The sequence below is a fragment of the Typopeltis vanoorti genome, chromosome 10, assembly GCF_054136105.1.
Source record: "Typopeltis vanoorti isolate ZY-2024b chromosome 10, IOZ_Tvanoo_1.0, whole genome shotgun sequence".
Lineage (NCBI taxonomy): Eukaryota > Metazoa > Arthropoda > Arachnida > Uropygi > Thelyphonidae > Typopeltis > Typopeltis vanoorti.
In genome coordinates this window covers 52761674-52782642 of record NC_143558.1, presented here as the reverse complement: position 1 = coordinate 52782642, position 20969 = coordinate 52761674, and the positions used below count along the sequence as shown (strand labels likewise).

Sequence of the window (20969 nt, the reverse complement as noted above, 5' to 3'; positions counted from 1 at the left end):
CCACTCTTCCTGCCATTATAATTATTATTATTATTATTATTATTAAAACAAGACCTCATGGAGTCAAAGACTCATCTAGGAGGTCCTTTTATCTTATACACACATCTCATCATACCGTGTCTTAAACACATTCAAACTACTTGCAGACACCACGCTCTCAGGCAGGGCATTCCAATCACTCACAACTCTGCACGAAAAAAACCTGCCTCTCACTCCCTTACTCACACCCTCCTTATACAGTTTCCAGGGATGACCTCTGGTTCTCCCCTGATCTCCCACTATTCTCTGTAGAACTTCTCCACCATTGATCCTATAACAACCCCTTACCAACTTGTAGGTCTCTATCATATCTCCCCTCTTCCTTCTCTCCACGAGACTCTGCAAATTACATCTTTTCAATCTTTCCTCATACTCAACATTCCAGAGTTCAGAAACTACCTTAGTCATTCGCCTTTGGACCCTTTCCAACATCTCTTCATCCTTCTGAAAACCCGGTGACCAAATCTGGGCACAATAGTCCAAGTGTGGCCTAATCAAAGCCTTATACATTGGAACAAGTATCTCCCTACTTCTACATGTCAGTGTCCTCCGCATCATTCCCAGAAGTCTTTGTGTTGTCTTCACAATTTTGGCGATGTGTCCCCTAAATTTTAGATCCTTATCCACTATCACCCCCAGATCTCTTATTTCCTCTACTTCCAACAATATATTCTCACCAAGCATAAATTCTGCATCCCATCTTTGTTTTCCAAATTTTAAAACCTTACATTTTGCAACATTGAACTCACATCCCCATTTGCTTGCCCAATCACTCAATTTATTCAAGTCTTCTTGCAAGGTCACAACATCTTCACTACTCTTTATGGTTCGTCCCAACTTTGCATCATCTGCAAACAACTGAATATCTCCATCCAAATCTTCACCAATATCATTAATATATAAGTTAAATAGTAATGGCCCTAAAACAGACCCCTGAGGCACTCCACTAGTGACTTTCCTTTAACTGGATATTGCACCCCCATACACAACTTGTTGATACCTATCAGATAGCCAGTCTCCAATCCAATGCACTAATCTAATATCCAACCCCATCTGCTCTAGTTTGACTGTCAACTTATCATGAGGTACTCTATCAAAAGCTTTTGCGAAATCCAAGTATATTACTGTGTATCCTTCTCCTCTGTCCAAGGAAGCAGTCACTTTATTGTAATAAGTAAGTAGATTACTAAAACATGACCTCCCTTTAGCAAATCCATGCTGTCCATCAAAAATTATACCATTGTTGTCAATCCAACTCTGGATCCTAGTTCTCACAAGCTTCTCCAACAACTTAACCACAACACCTGACACACAGATAGGCCTATAGTTCGATGCTTGAGTTCGATCACCTCCTTTATGAAGTGGCACAATCTTGCCCTCCTTCCACTCTTTAGGAACTTGACCAAGTGCAAGACTCGTATTAAAAAAATATGTCAAGGCAGGTGTCAACTCTCTAGCACACTCCTTCAGAATACGTGGTGATATATTATCAAGTCCCACAGCCTTATTTACATCTAGTTTACTCAACTCCCCAAACACCTCTTGCTCACTTACAGTCAGTCTCTCCTCCCCATCATCAACTGCTCTTAATCTCTCCATGAAGTCACATTCACAAGATTGAAAGATCTTTATGAATTGCTCATTAAGTATCTCCACAACACATTTTGCAACAGCTGTCTTTATACCATTTCCTCCAATCAATGTCATCCTTCCATAATCATTCTTTCTTTTGCTGGCTACATATCGAAAGAACTCCCTAGGATTCTTTTTGGCTTCATTAGCTAACTGCTGTTCATACCTCTCTTTAGCTACTCTCACCAACCAAGTCACCCTCCTTGCCTGGTCTTTGTAGACCTCATGAAATTGGTTACTTCCACTTCTCTTATGCTGTCTCCACAATGCCTTATTTTTCTGTATTGCATGCTTAATCTCTTTATTCATCCATCTCACACCTACCTTATTTAACCTTCTAACCCATGGTATACATTTAGACATTGCATCTACTAAATAGTTTTTGAAAATCCCCCAAGCTGCATTGATCTCTTTTCCAGCTAACTCCTCATTCCATGTTACATCTGCAAGCTGTCTCCTGAGCTCTTCATAATCACCCCCCTTGTAGTTCCACATATACCCTTTTTTCACAGGGGTCCTTGCACTGCTGGCAACCACCCAGGTAATCACCTCATGGTCACTTTTACCAATTGGTGGATGATTTGACACCTCATTTATAATTACATCCTCCGATGAGATGACCAAATCCAGGACCCTTAATCCTCGTGTGCCCTCTGTTACATACTGTCTGAGGTAGTTATCCCTCAAAAACTCAAGAAACTCATTTTCTTTACTTCCAGTCGCTATCTCTTCATTCCAGTCTATAATGCCATAATTAAAATCACCCATAATGATCACCCTTTTCTTATTTGCTTGGCTTATTTGACTATACATTTCACTATCACCACCATCCACATTACCAGGTCTATAACAACATCCCACCAAGTATTTGATTCTATTCACCTCTATCTTACACCATACTGTCTCAAAACCACTGGCCCTATTTCCCTCTTGCATCTCTACCTTGTATGGACATAACTCTTTCTCTATCATCAATAATAATGCCTAGTATTCATTTACATTCTCTGCACTTATCACAGACTATAAATTAAATATAAATTAAAGAAACCAAGAAATTGTATGGGTTTAATCCTTTATCCAAGAGTAAGCAAACAAAGTTTGTGCATGAAGTAGCTTCATGACTAGGCTACTTGTATGTAGAGGCTAATAACTTCACATCAATTGCCTTAATATTCCATAATGCAAAGCACATATCCTTTATGTACTTTGTTATGATGTGGGAGGGAAGGGGGGGAGCTCTCTCCAAAAAAGTCTGAGTGACCTACAAGAACACTCTAAATCTCACTGAGTGACCTTGTTAAACTGTCATTGGCGGCTCTACTTAGTGACAGACAAAAAAACCTGCCAGTCAGCAGAACTTATCTACTCCCTGGTATCAAGCCAGTGAAAGCCAGACCCAGAAGAGATTTGTCATTTGACTTGAGAGGTAATATAAATTGGGCAGCGAGAGATATGAGATTCTTGCTTGAGGTAGTACGAAAGAAGACGCAGAGAGGAAAGATAGTGTGCGTGTTGCCTAGGTATGATAGTGACGAGCTCAGCAGAAGAGCAGTAATATTGAATAACATAATAGCTAGAATGTGTCAGAAGAGAGGATTAGAATATGTGGATGCTTGGAGGACATTTGAGGACAGAGAGGAATTGTATGCGAGGGAACGGTTGCATTTGAATGAGGAAGGACGTAGGCATCGGGAGAGATTGCTGTTCTGAACAAGTCAGTGTGTCAGTACAGGAAAACTAGAATGCCCAAGGTGGATGATAGTAGGGATGGCCTCTTGTGAGAATGGATACTTGGGAGAAGGGGAACGACATCAGGTAACACTGAGCCCAGTGGAGTCTAGAGAGATAATGCTGGGTATAGAAACAGTGGAATTTTTATGCTTTATACTAATGCCAGAAATATCTGGAATAAAGGAGAAGATAGCACCAGCCTGGCCAAAGATTATTGGAATCACTGCGATGTGGTTGCCAGAAGAGGATATAATAACAGGAATAGAAGTAGCACGGTACCTTATTTATTGGCAGGATAGGAATGGAAAGTGTGGTGGTGGAGTACTGCTTATGAAAAGTGATGACATATGTCCTCTAAGAGTGGAAGCTTTGGAAGGCAGTGACACTAATGATTTTGAAAGCATATGGTGTGAGGTAGAGATGGGCAAGATGGGATATTTAGTGGGGAGTTGTTACAAACCAAGGAACACAGAGGGTGGGGACCAGGAGATGTTTAAACAGTTGAGCTTGGCAAATGCAAAAAGAATGATTGTTATGGGAGATATTAACTACAGCAGTATAAATTGGGGAGAGGAAGATGCATGTAGCAATAAGGGAATGGAGTTTCTAGAATTCTTGAGGGACAAATGTCTTGGGCAACATGTAATAGAGAGAACAAGAGGTTCAAGAGTTTTGGATTATATCATAGCATCAGAAGAGTTGATAATAATTGATATCACATCTCTCCCACTAGTGAGAGAGAGTGACCATGTGGTTTTGACTTGAAAGATGAATAGACATGCAGGAGTATCAAAGAGATGGGAACATATGTGGAATTATTAGGCAGGGGATTATAACAGTCTTAGACATCAACTTGGGGAAGTTTCATGGAGGGAGAAATTCGAAGGCCAGGATATCATTAGTGTTTGAGAAATTGTGAAGGAATATTTGTTAGCAGAAACAGTAAGCTGTATTCCACAAGTGAAGAGGACACAATTTGGAGTAAAGTGGATGACAAACAATATTAAACAGGAACTGCATGTGAAAAAGAGGCTATGGAAGAGATATAAGGAGACAGGTGAAGAGCAGATGCATGAAGAATATAAGACACAGGCCAGGAGAATGACTAGTATGGTAATGAAGGTGAAACTGGAATATGAGAAGAGATTGGCCCTAAGATCCAAAGAAAATACTAGGGAATTTTTTAGCTATGTGGCCAGTAGGAGGAGAAATGATTGTGGAAGAATGACATTGTGGTAAAATCATAAAAATGGGAATAGAGCGACTGAAGGGTCACTCTTGTTTTAGTAATATGTTAGCCTTTTATAATAAAGTTACAAGAGCAGTAGATGAGGGAAAGGCATATACTGCCATTTTCTTTGATTTAGCAAAGGCATTTGACATGGTGCCACATGATAAGCTGATATTTAAGTTGCAGCACATAGGTTTGGATGTCAGGTTGGTCAACTGGATTCAGGATTGGCTGTCTGATAGGTATCAGAGAGTTGTGTATGGTGGGGCAATTTCAAGGAGGCAGAGGGTTACAAGTGAAGTCCCACAGGGTTCAGTACTGGAACCTATATTTTTTAACGTTTATATCAATAACATTGTTAGTGGATTGCAGGGGGATATTCAGTTGTCTGTGGATGATGTGAAGCTGGGAAGGGCTATTAGTAATAGTGCAGATGTGGTAGTCCTGCAAGAGGATTTGAATAAGCTAGACAGATGTGCAAATGAATGGGAGTTTCGGTTTATTGCAGCAAAATGTAAGGTTTTGAGGTTTGGGACATATTAATGGAATGCTGTATACTCTACTGGAGGAGCTATACTGCAGGAAGTAGGGGAGACAAGAGATCTGGGGTTGAAGATTAATAGAAACCTGAAACCAGGGGACATATTGCAAAAGTGGGGAAGGTAACACAGAGGATTGCTGCAATAATGAGAAGGACACTGACCTGCAGAGATAAAAGAGTTATCATTCCATTGTATAAGACCCTGATCAGACTGCACTTAGACTATTGTTCTCAGATTTGGTCTCCAGGATTGGAATGGGATAAATTAACTGTGGAACGGGTACAGAGACGGATAACAAAGATGGTTTCAGGACTGTACAATTGAGTTATGAGGATTGACTGAGGGAATGTGGACTGCAGAGTTTGGTGGATAGAAGAAGGAGGAGAGGCAATATGATTGAGACTTTTAAACTGTTGAGAGGCAGTACAGGGTAGACATTGGAAAGTTCTTTCGCTTGGTTGAAGAGTGGGAAGCAGTGATGACAAGGGGCCATTCCTGGAAGTTACAAAAGGTAATTGTGAGCAAGAGAGTGACAAGTGAGTTCTTTGCATGGAGGGTGGTTGAACTGTGGAATGTGTTGCCTGATAGAGTGGTGAGAGCGAGAATGGTCAATGAGTTTAAGGAGTGGTATGATAGCCTGTGTTTCCTAGGAAGAAATTCCCGCGATGAGTCTTTTGATTCCTTAGAGGCCTAAATAGTAATAATAATATTGAAAGATGTCGAAAGTTTATTTTTCAGTTGGTTAGACTATAATAAATTTAGTTTAATCCTTTATTCAAGTGTGAGCAAATAACATTTACGCCTGAAAATATCTTCAGGACTGGGGTAAGGTAGTACAACACTGGGTAACTCGTAGCAAAGGTGGACCAAGCTAACATCACTCCTATCTCAGTATCTCCCATAATGCAAAACGCATCTCCTGTGGATATGTATAATGTTATGCATTAAGGGAAGGGCCACTACCCCGACTAGTTTTGACCTTTATTGAGGTCTCCTCAGTGGGAACCAGGCCCAGAAGTGGAGATACCAGGCAGAAACAATGGTGAGGTCATCTTTACCGATAGGAGTTGCCAAACAGTGTGCCAGCTTTTTATTAAATTACTCTGGATTTAGAGAAAGATGTTGAAAGTTTATTTTTCACTTGGTAAGACTATCATAAATTTAGTTTAATCCTTTATCCAAGTGTGAGCAAACAAAGTTTGCGCATGAAAATATCTTTAGGACTGGGGTAAGGTATAGGTAAAGATGACCTCACCATTGCTTCTGCCTGGTATCTCCACTTCTGGGCCTGGCTCCCACTGAAGAGACCTCAATAAAGGTCGAGACTAGTCTGGGTAGCGGCCCTTCCCTAAATGCATAACATTATACATATCCACAAGGAGATGTGTTTTGCATTATGGGAGATACTGAGATAGGAGTGATGTTAGCATGGTCCACCTTTGCTACGAGTTGTCTGGTGTTGTACTACCTTACCCCAGTCCTGAAGATATTTTCAGGTGCAAACTTTGTTTGCTCACACTTGGATAAAGGAATAAACTAAATTTATTATATTTATAATAATAATAATAATAATAATAATAATAATAATAATAATAATAATAATTTAAGGTGTCCCTTAAATGACACCTTATTGATTTTAAAAAATGTTTTTCTCCCTGACATCATTGACTTCTTTTCCTTTGCTATCCATTCCAGTTATTTCTCTTGGAAGAACAAAATTTACAAACAGATAGATAGTATCTCTATGGGTTCACCTCCCATTGAGGTACTATCTATGGGGGGGATGATAAAGAAAAGTATCGTTAGATACTTTTCTATATCACCTCAATAGCCTTCATCCTAGAATCCATTTTACTATGGAAAAGAAACTAATAATAGTTTGGCCTTTCTGGATACCTTTGTCACTTGCCTATCTAATGGTAACCTGTGTTTTCAGTATATAGGAAACCCATTCACAAACTTTTTCCTCATCTCTCCCCCTCTCAAACAATATGGTGTAATAAAAATACTAACACATAGAACTTATTACCTTTTTCCAATGAGACCACTCTTGCAATAGAACTCAATCATATACACCACAGTTTTCTCTCTAATGGTTAAAGTTTCCTTGCTATCAAAAAAAAAAATCAATCATTCCCAAAATCCATGACCTTCTCTTCAGAAAGATTTCAGTAATGCTATCACCATCCACTATGTCTGAGGCACATCAGAATAAATATCCAGAATCTTAAAGAAATATAATCTTTGCATCACTTTCAAATCCCACTTAAAACTAGCCACCCTTATCCATTCCACTGAAGACAAACTCCCTCCCCTCTCAAATCAGTGCCTGGTGTATATAAAGTACCTTGAGTGCCCTTTGAAAATCAAATCAAATCAAAAGCAAACATGACCTACATGAATGGCGACTGTGTATAGACTTGTTGAAATTGAGTCTCAAGGTGATGTTGCTACATAATGGAACCAGCTTCCATCTGTTCCAGTTGGACATGCTGTCTACATGAAAAAAACCTATGACAACATAAAACAGCTGTTGGACTGTCTGCTATACAGCAAGTTTGGCTGGCATCACTGCGGTGACTTGAAGGTAGTGTCTATGTTGATGGGTCTGCAGCTCGGATATATGAAGTACTGCTGCTTTTTGTCTGAATAGGATAGCCAAGCAAGGATTTTTCATTCTGTGAAGAGAGATTGGCCTGCATGGAAACCTATGGTTGGAGAGAAAAATATTCAACACCCAGCACTGGCAAAAACACAGAAAATTCAGCTACTGCCCCTACACATTAAACTTGGTCCAGTAAAAAAGTTCATAAAAGCCATGGACTGGACCGGATCAACTTTCAAGTACTTGGCTGACAAATTCCCTCGACTCAGCGAAGTGAAAATGAAAGAGGGAGTTTCTCTGGGTCCTCAGATCCAAGAGCTCTTCATTGACAAGATGTTCGACAACCTGCTACAGGGTGATGAGAAAACAGCGTGGGATGTATTCCATCTGATGTCAACTAACTTCCTCAGCAATATCAGGACAGAAAAACTACAAGGAACTGGTTGTTTCTATATCACAAACTTAGCTGCAATATGTCCTTAAAAATACAGTTGTTCCATTCCCATTTGGATTTCTTCCGTGATAACTGCAGCATGGTTAGTGATGAGCATCGTGAACATTTCAGGAAATTGCAATGATGGAGAAACGATAGTTTCTCCATCACAGGGAAAGTGTTCCACTTCCATACTGGCTGACTACTGTTGGATGCTCCCTAGAGATGATCGTGAGCAGCTATACAAGTGACAGGCAAAGCAATGGCAGACATAGCAGTGGACATTTACCAGTATATGTGATAAATGCATATTACTCTATTATACAAGAAACTATTGTGGATCTCTCACAAACTGTAGCCAGTTTTGCATTTTCATTGTCATATTCATGTTCAACATCTCAAAATCTATAAAAAATGACCAAATTAATCTGGGGGACGTGACTTTTGTAAAATTTTGTTGTTCAGTTTTATTATGAAGGATTTCAATTATGGGGACACAGATTAGTTGGGGGATGGTCAGAAGGAAATGGAATTTATACAGCTCCTCAGAGATAATTACCTGAAGCAGAGTGTAACGGAAGCAACACGAGCTTGAGTGTGTTGGACCTGATTACAGCATCAGAGAACTTAACAGTAACAACTCTAGCTAAGCCATCTTTCATGGGAAAAGTGATCATGTAGTGACTTGGGAGATTATCAGACATGCAGAATTTTCTTTAAAGATGGGGAATATGTGGAATTACAAACCAGGAGATAATGATAAACTGAGTGGTCAAGGGGCATTTGAAGAAAGCAGTATCAGAATATATATCCACAATAAGAAGGTTAATCATGTAGCAGTTAGATGGATGAATATCTTCATTAAGCAGGAGGGATTATAAAGAAAAAGGTGATCAGCATGCTCATGAGCAGTACAAGGTACAGGCAAGAAAGATGACATGTATGGTAAGGAAGGCCAAAACTAATTATGAAAGAAAGTTAGCTGATGAAGCAAAAAAGAAATCCTAAAGACTTATTTTGCTATGCAGCAAGTAAAAGGAGGAATGGCTATTCTTCCTTTTACTTTTAGGGATGATTTTAAAAAGTGCTAATGTTGAGGAGGTAACAGGAAAAAAAAAATAGTAGAATTACTGAGTGAGCATTTTGCAGGGGAGGGATGTACTATCCAGGTGGTGATGTTGCAATGCCAGATGGGAAAATAGAAGTTGAAGAAATGAAGGTGCTTAAAATATTGCAGAATCTCAATATAAACACAGCCATGGGATTAGATGGCACACCAGCCCATGCATTATGAGAATGTACAAGGGAACTTAAATTGTACATATTAGGTCTGATGTATTAAAATAAAAAACTTTTATTATTAAAAGACATGTGAGGCAGATCTAAGATGCTGAAGGAAGAGTATTATGGAGGGATGTGGACATAAGAAACAGATGGAAAATATACTTTGAGGGACTTTTGAATGAGGAAAATGCAAGGACTCACAGAGGAAATGGGCAGCCTTCTGAGGGGATGGTGCAGAACATCAGTAGAATGGAAGTGACGGAGGCCACGAAGAGGATGAGGAATGGAAAAGCGGTGGGCCCCGACAGAATTCCAGTGGAGGAATGGAAGGCACTGGGGGAAGAGGGAATTGACCTGCTGTGGGACCTGTTCATGAAAGTTTGCCAACAGGAAAATATACCCAAGGAATGGAGGGAGAGTACTCTTGTTCCCATCTACAAGGGTAAAGGGGATGCACAAGACTGTAAAAATTACAGAGGAATAAAGTTGATGTCCCACACAATGAAGATCCTAGAACGGGTTCTTGATGGTAGATTGAGGGAGGAGGTGGAGATTGCAAAGGAACAATTTGGCTTCATGCCTGGTAGATCAACAACAGATGCTATCTTTGGGTTACGACAGATGATGGAAAAATATCGAGAGAAACAAAGGGAGCTACATCTGGTATTTATTGATCTGGAGAAAGCATACGATAGAGTGCCAAGGCAAGAAGTCTGGAGGTGTCTGAGGGAGAAGAAGGTGCCAGAGAAATATGTCAGGTTGGTGTGGGAAATGTACAGAAATGTGAAGACAAGTGTTTGGACCTGTTTGGGACAGACAGAAAGTTTTCAAGTAACAGTTGGCTTGCATCAAGGGTCAGCATTAAGTCCGTTTCTGTTTAATATTGTGATGGAGGTGGTAACAGAGGAGGAGAGAGAAGATGCACCTTGGACAATGTTGTATGCAGATGACATCTTGCTGTGTATAGATTCAAGAGAAGAAGCGGAAACTAAACTGGAAAGATGGAGAAAAGTACTGGAAGAGAGAGGTATGAGACTGAGCAGAAGTAAGACAGAGTATATGTGTTGCGCAGTGGGCGGTGGCCAGGAGAAAGTCTGGAGCTGGAAGGAAATGTCATCAGGAAGGTGAGAGACTTTAGATACTTAGGTTCAACAGTGGAAGAAGAAGGAGGAGCTGAGAAGGAAGTGGGATGCAGGATACAAGCAGGTTGGAGGAACTGGAGGGAGATGGCTGGAGTGTTATGCGATAAGAGGGTGCCGATCAATCTGAAAGGCAAAATTTATAGGACAGTAGTGAGGCCAGCTATGACATATGCTATAGAAACTGTGGCCCTGAGGAAAAATAACATCAGCAGGATGGAAGTAGGAGAGATGAGAATGCTTAGGTGGATGTGCGGTGTGACCAGAAAGGATCATCTGAGAAATGACTATGTCAGGGGAACAGTGAAAGTTACGAACTTAGGAGCGAAAATACAGGAGGCAAGGTTGAGATGGTTTGGTCATGTGATGAGGAGGGAGGACGAATATGTGGGAAGAAGGGTCATGCAGATGGATGTGCAAGGAAGGCAGAAGCGTGGGTGGCCAAAGAAGAGATGGAGGGAGCTGGTAGAAGAGGACTTGAAGATGAAGAACTTGGATGTGGTGAAAGCCCAAGACAGGAAGGTGTGGAGGAGACTCATAACAAACAGTGACCCCACTTAAGTGGGAGAAGCTGTAGAAGAAGAAGATTATTAAAAGACCAGAAGATAAATGATGAAATATACAAAGAGCCAACAAGTTTCACTAGCCACTGTCTAGCATTTTCAAGGCTGAACTGGTGTGAAAACAAATGCATTAAGTTACATTTCAAACATACACTTTGGTAACTGTTAGGCCGTTACATTTGATCATTCTGTTTGAAGGCGTGCATGTGTTCGAAAGCCTCAGTCAGATTCCGGTACATGACCACGTGTTGTGTAGTTTTTTGCATATTGTAATTCTGTCGAACTGAGAGAGATGATGAGATTTTTCCATATGTCTTTAAGAATAATACCCTGATTTCTATTTAAATTATTGCCTGTGCGTAGTACCACAGCTGCTTCTTTTAAAGTTCTGTATCTGTAGTCATTCTCGATGTAAGGCATAGAACTGTTTTTCCAATCTATAACGTGATTTGATGTTGAGAAATGATGAGCTAAACCAGATGTGATGATTCTATTATGATTGACATCCCCCACATGTTCCTTCTGTCTTATTTCAAAACTTCTAGAAGTCTGACCAATGTAAGAGAGGCCACACGTGCATGGAATTTCATATACTCCAGGACATTTGAAGAAAGGTTCCTCATCTTTAGGTGATCTTAAGATTTGTCTGATCATGGTAGTTGGTTTAAAAACCACTCTGATGTTATGAGCTTTTAACATTCTCGCCAATTTTGTGGAAACTGAATTAATATATGGAATGACAGCTGTGGACACATATTGGGGCACTGTAACACGTTGTTGGTGGTTCGTAATAGAGCCTTAGGGTCTATTTCAAAAGAAACAGATGTGCAGAGAGAACTGTCACTAATAGCTAACACTCTATCTCTTAATGGATACCCTTCTAACATTTTAAACAAATGGCTATTTAAAGAGAACCATCAACAATGTGTTACGGTGCCCCAATATGTGTCCACAGCTGTCATTCCATATATTAATTCGGTTTCCACAAAATTGGCGAGAATGTTAAAAGCTCATTACATCAGAGTGGTTTTTAAACCAACTACCATGATCAGACAAATCTTAAGATCACCTAAAGATGAGGAACCTTTCTTCAAATGTCCTGGAGTATATGAAATTCCATGCACGTGTGGCCTTTCTTACATTGGTCAGACTTCTAGAAGTTTTGAAATAAGACAGAAGGAACATGTGGGGGATGTCAATCATAATAGAATCATCACATCTGGTTTAGCTCATCATTTCTCAACATCAAATCACGTTATAGATTGGAAAAACAGTTCTATGCAATACATCGAGAATGACTACAGATACAGAACTTTAAAAGAAGCAGCTGTGGTACTACGCACAGGCAATAATTTAAATAGAAATCAGGGTATTATTCTTAAAGACATATGGAAAAATCTCATCATCTCTCTCAGTTCGACAGAATTACAATATGCAAAAAACTACACAACACGTGGTCATGTACCGGAATCTGACTGAAGCATTCGAACACATGCACGCCTTCAAACAGAATGATCAAATGTAACGGCCTAACAGTTACCAAAGTGTATGTTTGAAATGTAACTTAATGCATTTGTTTTCACACTAGTTCAGCCTTGAAAATACTAGACAGTGGCTAGTGAAACTTGTTGGCTCTTTGTATATTTCATCATTTATCTTCCGGTCTTTTAATAATAAAAGTTTTTTATTTTAATGTACAAGGGAATTATCAGCTCCTTCTAACCAAGCTGTTTAATTTATGCCTTGGTACTGAGATAGTGATAATGGAGTGGAAAGATGGAAAATAGTCCCATTGCATAAAGGAGACTCAAAGACAGAAGTAGCAAATTATAAGCAAATCATAGGACAACATGGTTTTTTGAAGGGTAGTTCTTGCCTTAGTAATCTGCTTACCTTTTATAATAAAGTGACAATGGAGTTAGATAAGGGAAGTGGCTACTCAGTGATACTGCTAGACTTTGCAAAGGTATTTGAGAGGATCCCACATAGAACTCTGTTGTATAAATTGGAGTAAATTATGGATACGAATCAGGTGATTTGGATTAGATGGTGGCTGATGCACATATATCAAAGAGTGGTTTATGAAGGAGTTGAATCCAGGAGAAGTCAGGTGACTAGTGGTGTACCACATGGCTCCATAATTGGTCATTTGTTGTTTAATTTGTGCATCAATGATATAGAAAATGATCTGAGAGGAAATATTCAGTTGTTTGCTGATGATGCTAAACTGCAAAGAGCAATGCTAAATGAAGATAATGCAGAAATCCAGCAGGAAGACTCAAATCGACTTGCAGTATGGGCAAAGCCAAATGGTTGACAGTTTAATGTGGCTAAGTGTACATGCTGCACTTTGGGAAGAAGAGATCACAAGCTGTGTACTATATTGATGAAACTGAAGAGTTTAGTGTGGTAGAGGTAAAAGTTTGGAGGGCCTATTGTAAAGGTAGTGAAACCAGCACATCATATTATGTGGTTGTTGAAGAACACATTAACAAGCAGGGATAGAGAAGTTATTGTTCCTTGTATAGATATCTAATATGGCCACATCTGGACTACTGTGTGCAGATATGAACATCCAAATTCCATGGGGATGGAGAAGTAGTGGAGAGGATTAAGAGATGAGTGACAAAGATTGTCACAGGGCTATGGAATGCTCTGTATGATATTAGATAGATAGTTTGTGGGCTTCAAAAACTAGCAGATAGGCAAAAAAAGAGGAGACATAAGAGAAACATATAAGTTGTTAAAGGGGGTTTGGATTGACACTGAAGACTTTTTTTTTTCAGCACATGGCAGGAAGGGAGAGAACAAGGGGTTCACCCGGAAATTGCATAAGAGTGTGGTAAGCAAGGGTGTTAGGACTAGATTTTTTGCTTGGAGGGTGGAATGGATTGCCAGAGGTGGTTGTGAGTGCTTCATCAGTGAATAAATTTAAGAAGAGGTATGATAGGTATTATGTGAATAATGGAACTCCTATGATGAGTCTTCCAACTCCTGGAATGATACTACAGGAATAGGAGTGTATGATAGTTCCATTGTACAAGTTGCAAAAGCTCATGTGTCTAACTACTGACCTATCAATATAACTGGTGTAATAGTGAAGATTTTAAAGAAGTTGGTAAGAACTTGCATACAGAAATGGATAGGCAAACAAGTTGTACTCTGCAAGGAGCAGCATGGTTTACTAAAGGAAGTAAACCCACGGAAGTAAATGCTTTACTTGGATCAGTCGATATTGAGTAGTATACAGTGGATGTCAATCTACCAGATTTAAGGTGACCAGTGGTGTACCTCAGGATTCAGTCCTTGGGCCATTGTTGTTCAATCTATACATTAATGACATTAGGGAGGGTCTAACAGGAGATGTGCAATTGTTTGTTGATGATGCAAAGATAGGCAGAGCAATCAGGAATGCTACTGATATTCAGCAGTTACAAAATTATTTGTGTAGGCTGGAAATTTGGGCAAACGAAAATGGCTATCACTTTAATGTTAATAAATGTAAAGTTATGCACTTTGGCCTGATGAGATTTCCAGTGGTATATTATATTAGAGGGATTATGCTACAAGAAACTGATGAGGCAAAGGATCTTGGTGTAATGGTGGATAGGAATGTGAAGTTCAAAGGTTACATAGAAAAGTTGCAAATATAACTCAGAGGATAACTGACATGTTGAAGTGAGCTTTGACATGTAAGGATAAGGAAGTCATTTTGCCTCTTTATAAAGCTTTAATAAGACCACACCTGGATTATCGTGTGCAGATTTGGTCTCCCAGGTTCCAAGGGAATAAAGAAGCTGTGGAAAGGGTGCAAAGAAGAGTTACAAAGATTATATATGGATTATGGGATTTAGATTATGAGTATGTGGATTACAGACTCTGGTTAACTGGAGAAAGAGGGGTGATGATAGAGATCTATGAACTTTTGAATGAGTGTTATAGGATATTATCTGATGAAATTTTTTGTTATATGGAAAGTGGGGGAGAGAACACGGTGCATCCATAGAAGTTAAGTTTGTTCACAGTCAAAGAAAAGGACACAAGCTAGTAGTGAGTGAGTGAGTGAAATAGTTTGCCTGTAAGTATAGAGAGTGCATATAGTGTGAATGAATTTAAAAGAAGGTATGACAGCTGGTTTTGGTGAATTATAGCTTCCCTCAATGAGTCCTTGATTTCCTGGAGGCCTCAGATAATAATAATAATGATGATGATCCCAAAATAGACTCCTGTGGCACACCACCAGTGACCTTCCTCTTTTGCAATATGACTCCCATATACACAATATAGGGGAGTCATATTTCACATGATATTAATATGCATATGATAATTATATGACAGCCAATCACATACCCACCTCACTAATCTGTTATTTAAGAATTATCAGCACGTTTGCACAAGAAGATTATTTAATATATTGCCAGATATTATTATTATTATTCAGGCCTCCATGGAGTCAAAAGACTCATCGTGGGAGGTCCTTTCTAAGAAACACAAGTCTATCAAGACTCATCGAGGAAGGTCCCTCCTAGGAAACACAAAGTCTATCATACCACTCCTTAAATGAATTGACTGTTCTCGCTCTCACCACTCCATCAGGCAATGCATTCCAAGGTTCAACCACCCTCCATGCAAAGAAACCACAACTCACCCCCTTTCTCACAGTTTCCTTCCATAACTTCCAGGGATGGCCCCTTGTCATGACTCCTTTCCACTGTTCAACCAAGTGAAAGAACTCCCAAGTGTCAACCCTGTAACCACCTCTCAACAGTTTAAAAGTCTCAATCATATCACTCCTCCTTCTTCAATTCATCAAACTCTGCAGCACAACACTCCCTCAGCCGATCCTCATAACTAACATTGTACAGTCCCGACACCATCTTTGTTATCCACCTTTATACCCTTTCCACAGTTAATTTATCCGCTTCACATCCTGGGGAACCAGATCTGAGAACAATAGTGTAAGTGTGATCTGATCAGAGTCTTATACAACAGAATGATAACCATTTTATCTCTGCAGGTCAGTGTCCCTCTCATTATTGCAGCAATCCTCTGTGTTACCTTCACCACCTTTGCAATATGTCCCCAAAATTTCAGGTTTCTATCAATCATCAACCATAGATCTCTTGTCTCTCCTACATCCTCCAGTTTAACTCCTCCCATAGAGTATGCAGCATCCCGTCGATGTGTCCCAAACCTCAAGATCTTACATTTTGCTGCATTAAACTGACAGCCCCAATTCATTTACCCATCTATCTAGCTTATTCAAATCCTCTTCAGGGCTACCACATCTGCACCATTACTAATAACCTTTCCCAGCTTCGCATCATCTGCAAACAACCGAATATCTCCTTGCAATCCACGGACAATGTCATTGACATAAAGGTTAAACAATATAGGTCCCAGTACTGAGCTCTATGGAATCCCACTTGTAACCTTCTGCCTCTTTGATATTGCTCCACCATACACAACTCTCTGATACCTATCGGACAGCCAATCCTGAATCCATTTGACCAATCTGACATCCAGACCCATGTGCTGCAACTTGAATATCAGCTTATCATGTGGCACCCTGTCAAATGCCTTTGCTAAGTCTAGGAAAATGGCACTATATGCCTTTCCCTCATCTAATGCTCTTGTAACTTTATCATAAAAGACTAGCATATTAACTAAAACAAGAGCACCCCTTCACAAATTCATGTTGACTCTCACTGATAACATTACCCTCATCTGCCCAATGCTGTATATGGTCCCTCACTACTTTCTCTAAGATCTTACTAACTGCTGATGACACACAAACTGGCCTATAATTAGAGACTTCCAGTCTGCTACCGCCCTTATGCAATGGCACTATCTTACCTTCCTTCCATTCCATGGGCACCTTTCCCACAGCCAGACTTTCATTGAAAAGCCATGTCAACGGCACTGTCAATTCCTTAGCACATTCTCTCAAAACTTATGGTGAAATATCACCCAGTCCCACAGCTTTACTAACATTCAGAGTACTCAGTATGTGGAACACACTCTCCTCCTGCTCCTCTAAACCTCGAATCTGCTCTATCCCTCTAGTATTCAAATTGACTTCTCCAGGATGAAATACTCCAATAAAGTGTTCGTTGAATAATTCCACTATGTCCTCTGCATTAGTCACTCTATTCCCATTTTTATCCCACAATATCATTCTTCCACAGTGATTTCTCCTCCTACTAGCCACATAGCTAAAAATTTCCCTAGGATTTTCCTTGGATCTAAGGGGCAATCTTTTCTCATATTCCAGTTTTGTCTTCCTTACCATACTACTCACTCTTCTGGCCTGTGTCTTATATTCTTCATGCATCCTCTCTTCACTTGTCTCCTTATATCTCTTGAATAGCCTCTTTTTCGCATGCAGCTCCTGTTTAGTATTGTTTGTCATCCACTTTACTCCAAATTGTGTCCTCTTCTTCACTTGTGGAATACAGCTTACCATTGCTGCTAACAAATATTCCTTCACAATTTCCCAAGCACTAATCATATCCTGGTCTTCCAATTCCTCCCTCCATGAAACTTCCCCAAGTTTACGTCTAAGACTATTATAATCACCTGCTTTATAATTCCACATAAGTTCTTGTCTCTTTGATACTCCTGCATGTCTATTCATCTTTCAAGTCAAAACCACATGGTCACTCTCTCTCACTGGTGGGAGAGATGTCATCTCAGTTGTTATCAGCACTTCTGATGCTATAACCAAATCCCAAACTCTTGAACCTCTTGTTCCCTCTGTTACATGTTGCCTAAGAGATTTGTCCCTCAAGAATTCTAGAAATTCCATTTCCTTATTGCTACATGCATCTTCCTTTCCCCAATCTATACTGCTGTAGTTAAAATCTCTCATAACAATCGTTCTTCTTGCACTTGCCACGCTCAACTGTCTCAACATCTCCTGGTCCCCACCCTCTGTACTCCTTGGTCTGTAGCAACATCCCACTAAATATCCTGTCTTGCCCACATCCACTTCACACCATGCATTCAAAATCATTAGTGTCACAGCCTTCCAAAGCCTCCACTCTTAGAGGACTTAGGTTGTCACTTATCATAAGCAGTACTCCACCACCATGCTTTCCCTTCCTATCCTGCCGAAAAATGCTGTACCCAGCAACTTCTATTCCTGTTATTATATCCTCTTCTGTCAACCACATCTCTTTGATCCCAATAATCTTTGGCCAGGCTGATGCTATCAGTCCACTAATTCCTCTCCCTTATTCCAAATTCTCCTGGCATTGGTATAAAGCATAAAAATGCCATTGTTTCTATACCCAGTATTATCACCTCTAGACTCCACTGGGCTCAGCGTTACCTGATGTTATCCTCCTTCTCCCAAGTACCCATTCTCACAAGAGGCCACCCATGCAACCATGCACACATTGGGACACACTGACTCGTTCAAAACAGCAATCTCTCCAGATGCCTACGTCCTTCCTCATTCAAATGCAGGCGGTCTCTCGCATACAATTCCTTTCTGCTCTCAAACGCACTCCAAGCATCCAAATATTCGAATCCTCTCTTCTGACACATTCTCGCTATTATGCCCTTCAATATCACTGCTCTTCTGCTCAGCTCAACATTATTATACCTAGGCAACACACACACTATCTTTCCCCTCTGAGTCTTCTTTCGTACAGCCTCAAGAAAGAATTTCATATCTCTCGCTGCCCTATTTACACCACCACTCAAGTCATTTGTTCCCACCATCACAATCATAAGTTTGAAAAAAACAAACTATCATCAGTGGCTTGACAGGAAACAGTCTTTTACAAGGTAGAATACAAACAATTGATCGTTTAAAATTAGAACGAGCTGCACGATGTTACATCACTAATCACGATATCATTTCACTGAAGAAATGTACATATAAGAGTGCAGAAATGAATTACATGTATAAGTTCACAATGTCATACAAAAAACTTAATTTATAAAATCATATTGAAGATATTCAGATGTAGTATCTAGAGGTTATTACAAAAAATATATATATATCTATATTAATGTGTTATTCGGATCAAACTTTCCCATATTTTTGACAAGGATATACAGTCATTTTGATTCAGGTATTCAGGTTAGGGCGTTGAAGTGAGGCCTCAGCACTCTCTTTGAATAAGCGTTAGAATTTATATCGGCATCTGTGTAAGGTGAGTTTTAGACCAGAGAATGTTGTGGTTTGTCTCTATCCGTGTTGCACTAATATCCAGACTTACCAGATTTGTTGTGAATTTATAAGATTGATGTTCTTGTATTCATTTTTCTATAAAGCATCCGGTTTGTCCAAAGTAAGAAAGATGGCCGTCACATGGAACTTGGTATACACCAGGGAGAGACATAGTAGAGCTTTTATCTTTAGATGATGGGAAATAGGTGTGTATTTTATTGATAGGAATACAAGTAACTGTTAGATCATATTTCTTCAGAATTCTTGAAATAGGTTCTGAAATTCCAGAGATATATGGTAATGGAACTCGACGTATAGATTCTTTGTTGTTTTGTTTTGGCTTGTAGGATTCGAACAGATGTTGTGTGATCCTTTCAGAGAAATCATTTAACTTCATGTAATGTTTGATAGTAGAAAGTTCTTTCTGTAACTGCTGGGGAGTTAAACAATTAGTTCTAGCTTTTGAGAAGGATTTAAAAAACAGAAATCTGCTATTTAATCAATTTATCCATTCCAATTTAGTTATCAAAATCTAAGTATACCACAGCAAGATATCTTGGATATCATTCATGCCTAATGCAGTAAATTAAACAGTTAACATAATAACAAATAAATGGATATTGTCCTTAAGTCATTATTATAGTCAGGGCAATGTTTTCAATAACGTTTAATACCTACGAATTTAGAGATATATATACTCACCTCCGATGATGTTCTTGTATTTGGTGTAATTCATTTTTGATTGACAATTTATCTGCATCTTTCATTGCTTTCATTAAAATTTCAGCTGATTCCTGCAGTTTTCCAAGATCTTCTACTAACTTTTGTGCTTCCTCTGCTAAAACAACATATGCATTTTTTTGTTCCTCAATAACTTCGATTGCAGCATTTGTTCTCAATTCAGATGATAATGCCAGATCTGTCTTATTTAGCCAATGACGAATACTTTCGAATGACTCATCAAACTTTTGCTGCTTAGTGAGAAGTTCTGTGAGCTCTTGAATCTTCTTATTAAGTAACTTTCTTAAATCGTTCAGTTTAATCTTCACATCTAGTAAATACATGGCAGGACTTCAGTATAAAACAAATATATGTGGTACAACAAAAATACTGTAAGCATTCAAAACTAGCAAGTAGATTAAATAATGCAACATGGTCCCATAGTATTATCTGAGTAAGGTAAAAATAGTGCTTATTTTGTTAGAATCGCAAATTATTTATTTTGTGAAGTATAATATTTTATATTATGTATTATTTATTATCATCATCATCAGCATCATCAGTGGCCCTAACAGGCACTTATGCACCAATAACCTTCCAGGTTTCCATGGATTTTATAACCATAACTCCAGGATAAGGGTGGTTATATAGGCCATTTATAAGAATACTTATAGCCTATGCCTATAAATGTTCTTTGTCTGTAAATTGCATATGTGTGTGAATGTGTGTGTTCTACTGACTGGTTTGTCTGGGTACGGAATGAAAAACTCTTCCACCTCTGTATGAGCCAGTTAACTCACCTTCAGATGAAAAGCCATCATAAAGGTTCTTTGCATCATAGACAGATTCGAACACGTTTCTCCAAATA

At 39.3% G+C, this 20969-nt stretch overlaps 1 protein-coding gene across 1 annotated transcript in view; it reads right to left on the bottom strand.

The window, feature by feature from the left end:
• Positions 1-20969, bottom strand: part of LOC150102416 (muscle-specific protein 300 kDa-like) — a 1203500-nt gene that overhangs the window by 192213 nt on the left and 990318 nt on the right. The window contains exon 66 of the mRNA XM_090399574.1: positions 20084-20432. Within this exon, the coding sequence (XP_090255700.1) occupies positions 20084-20432 (349 nt within the window). The remainder of the gene's footprint in view (positions 1-20083; positions 20433-20969) is intronic.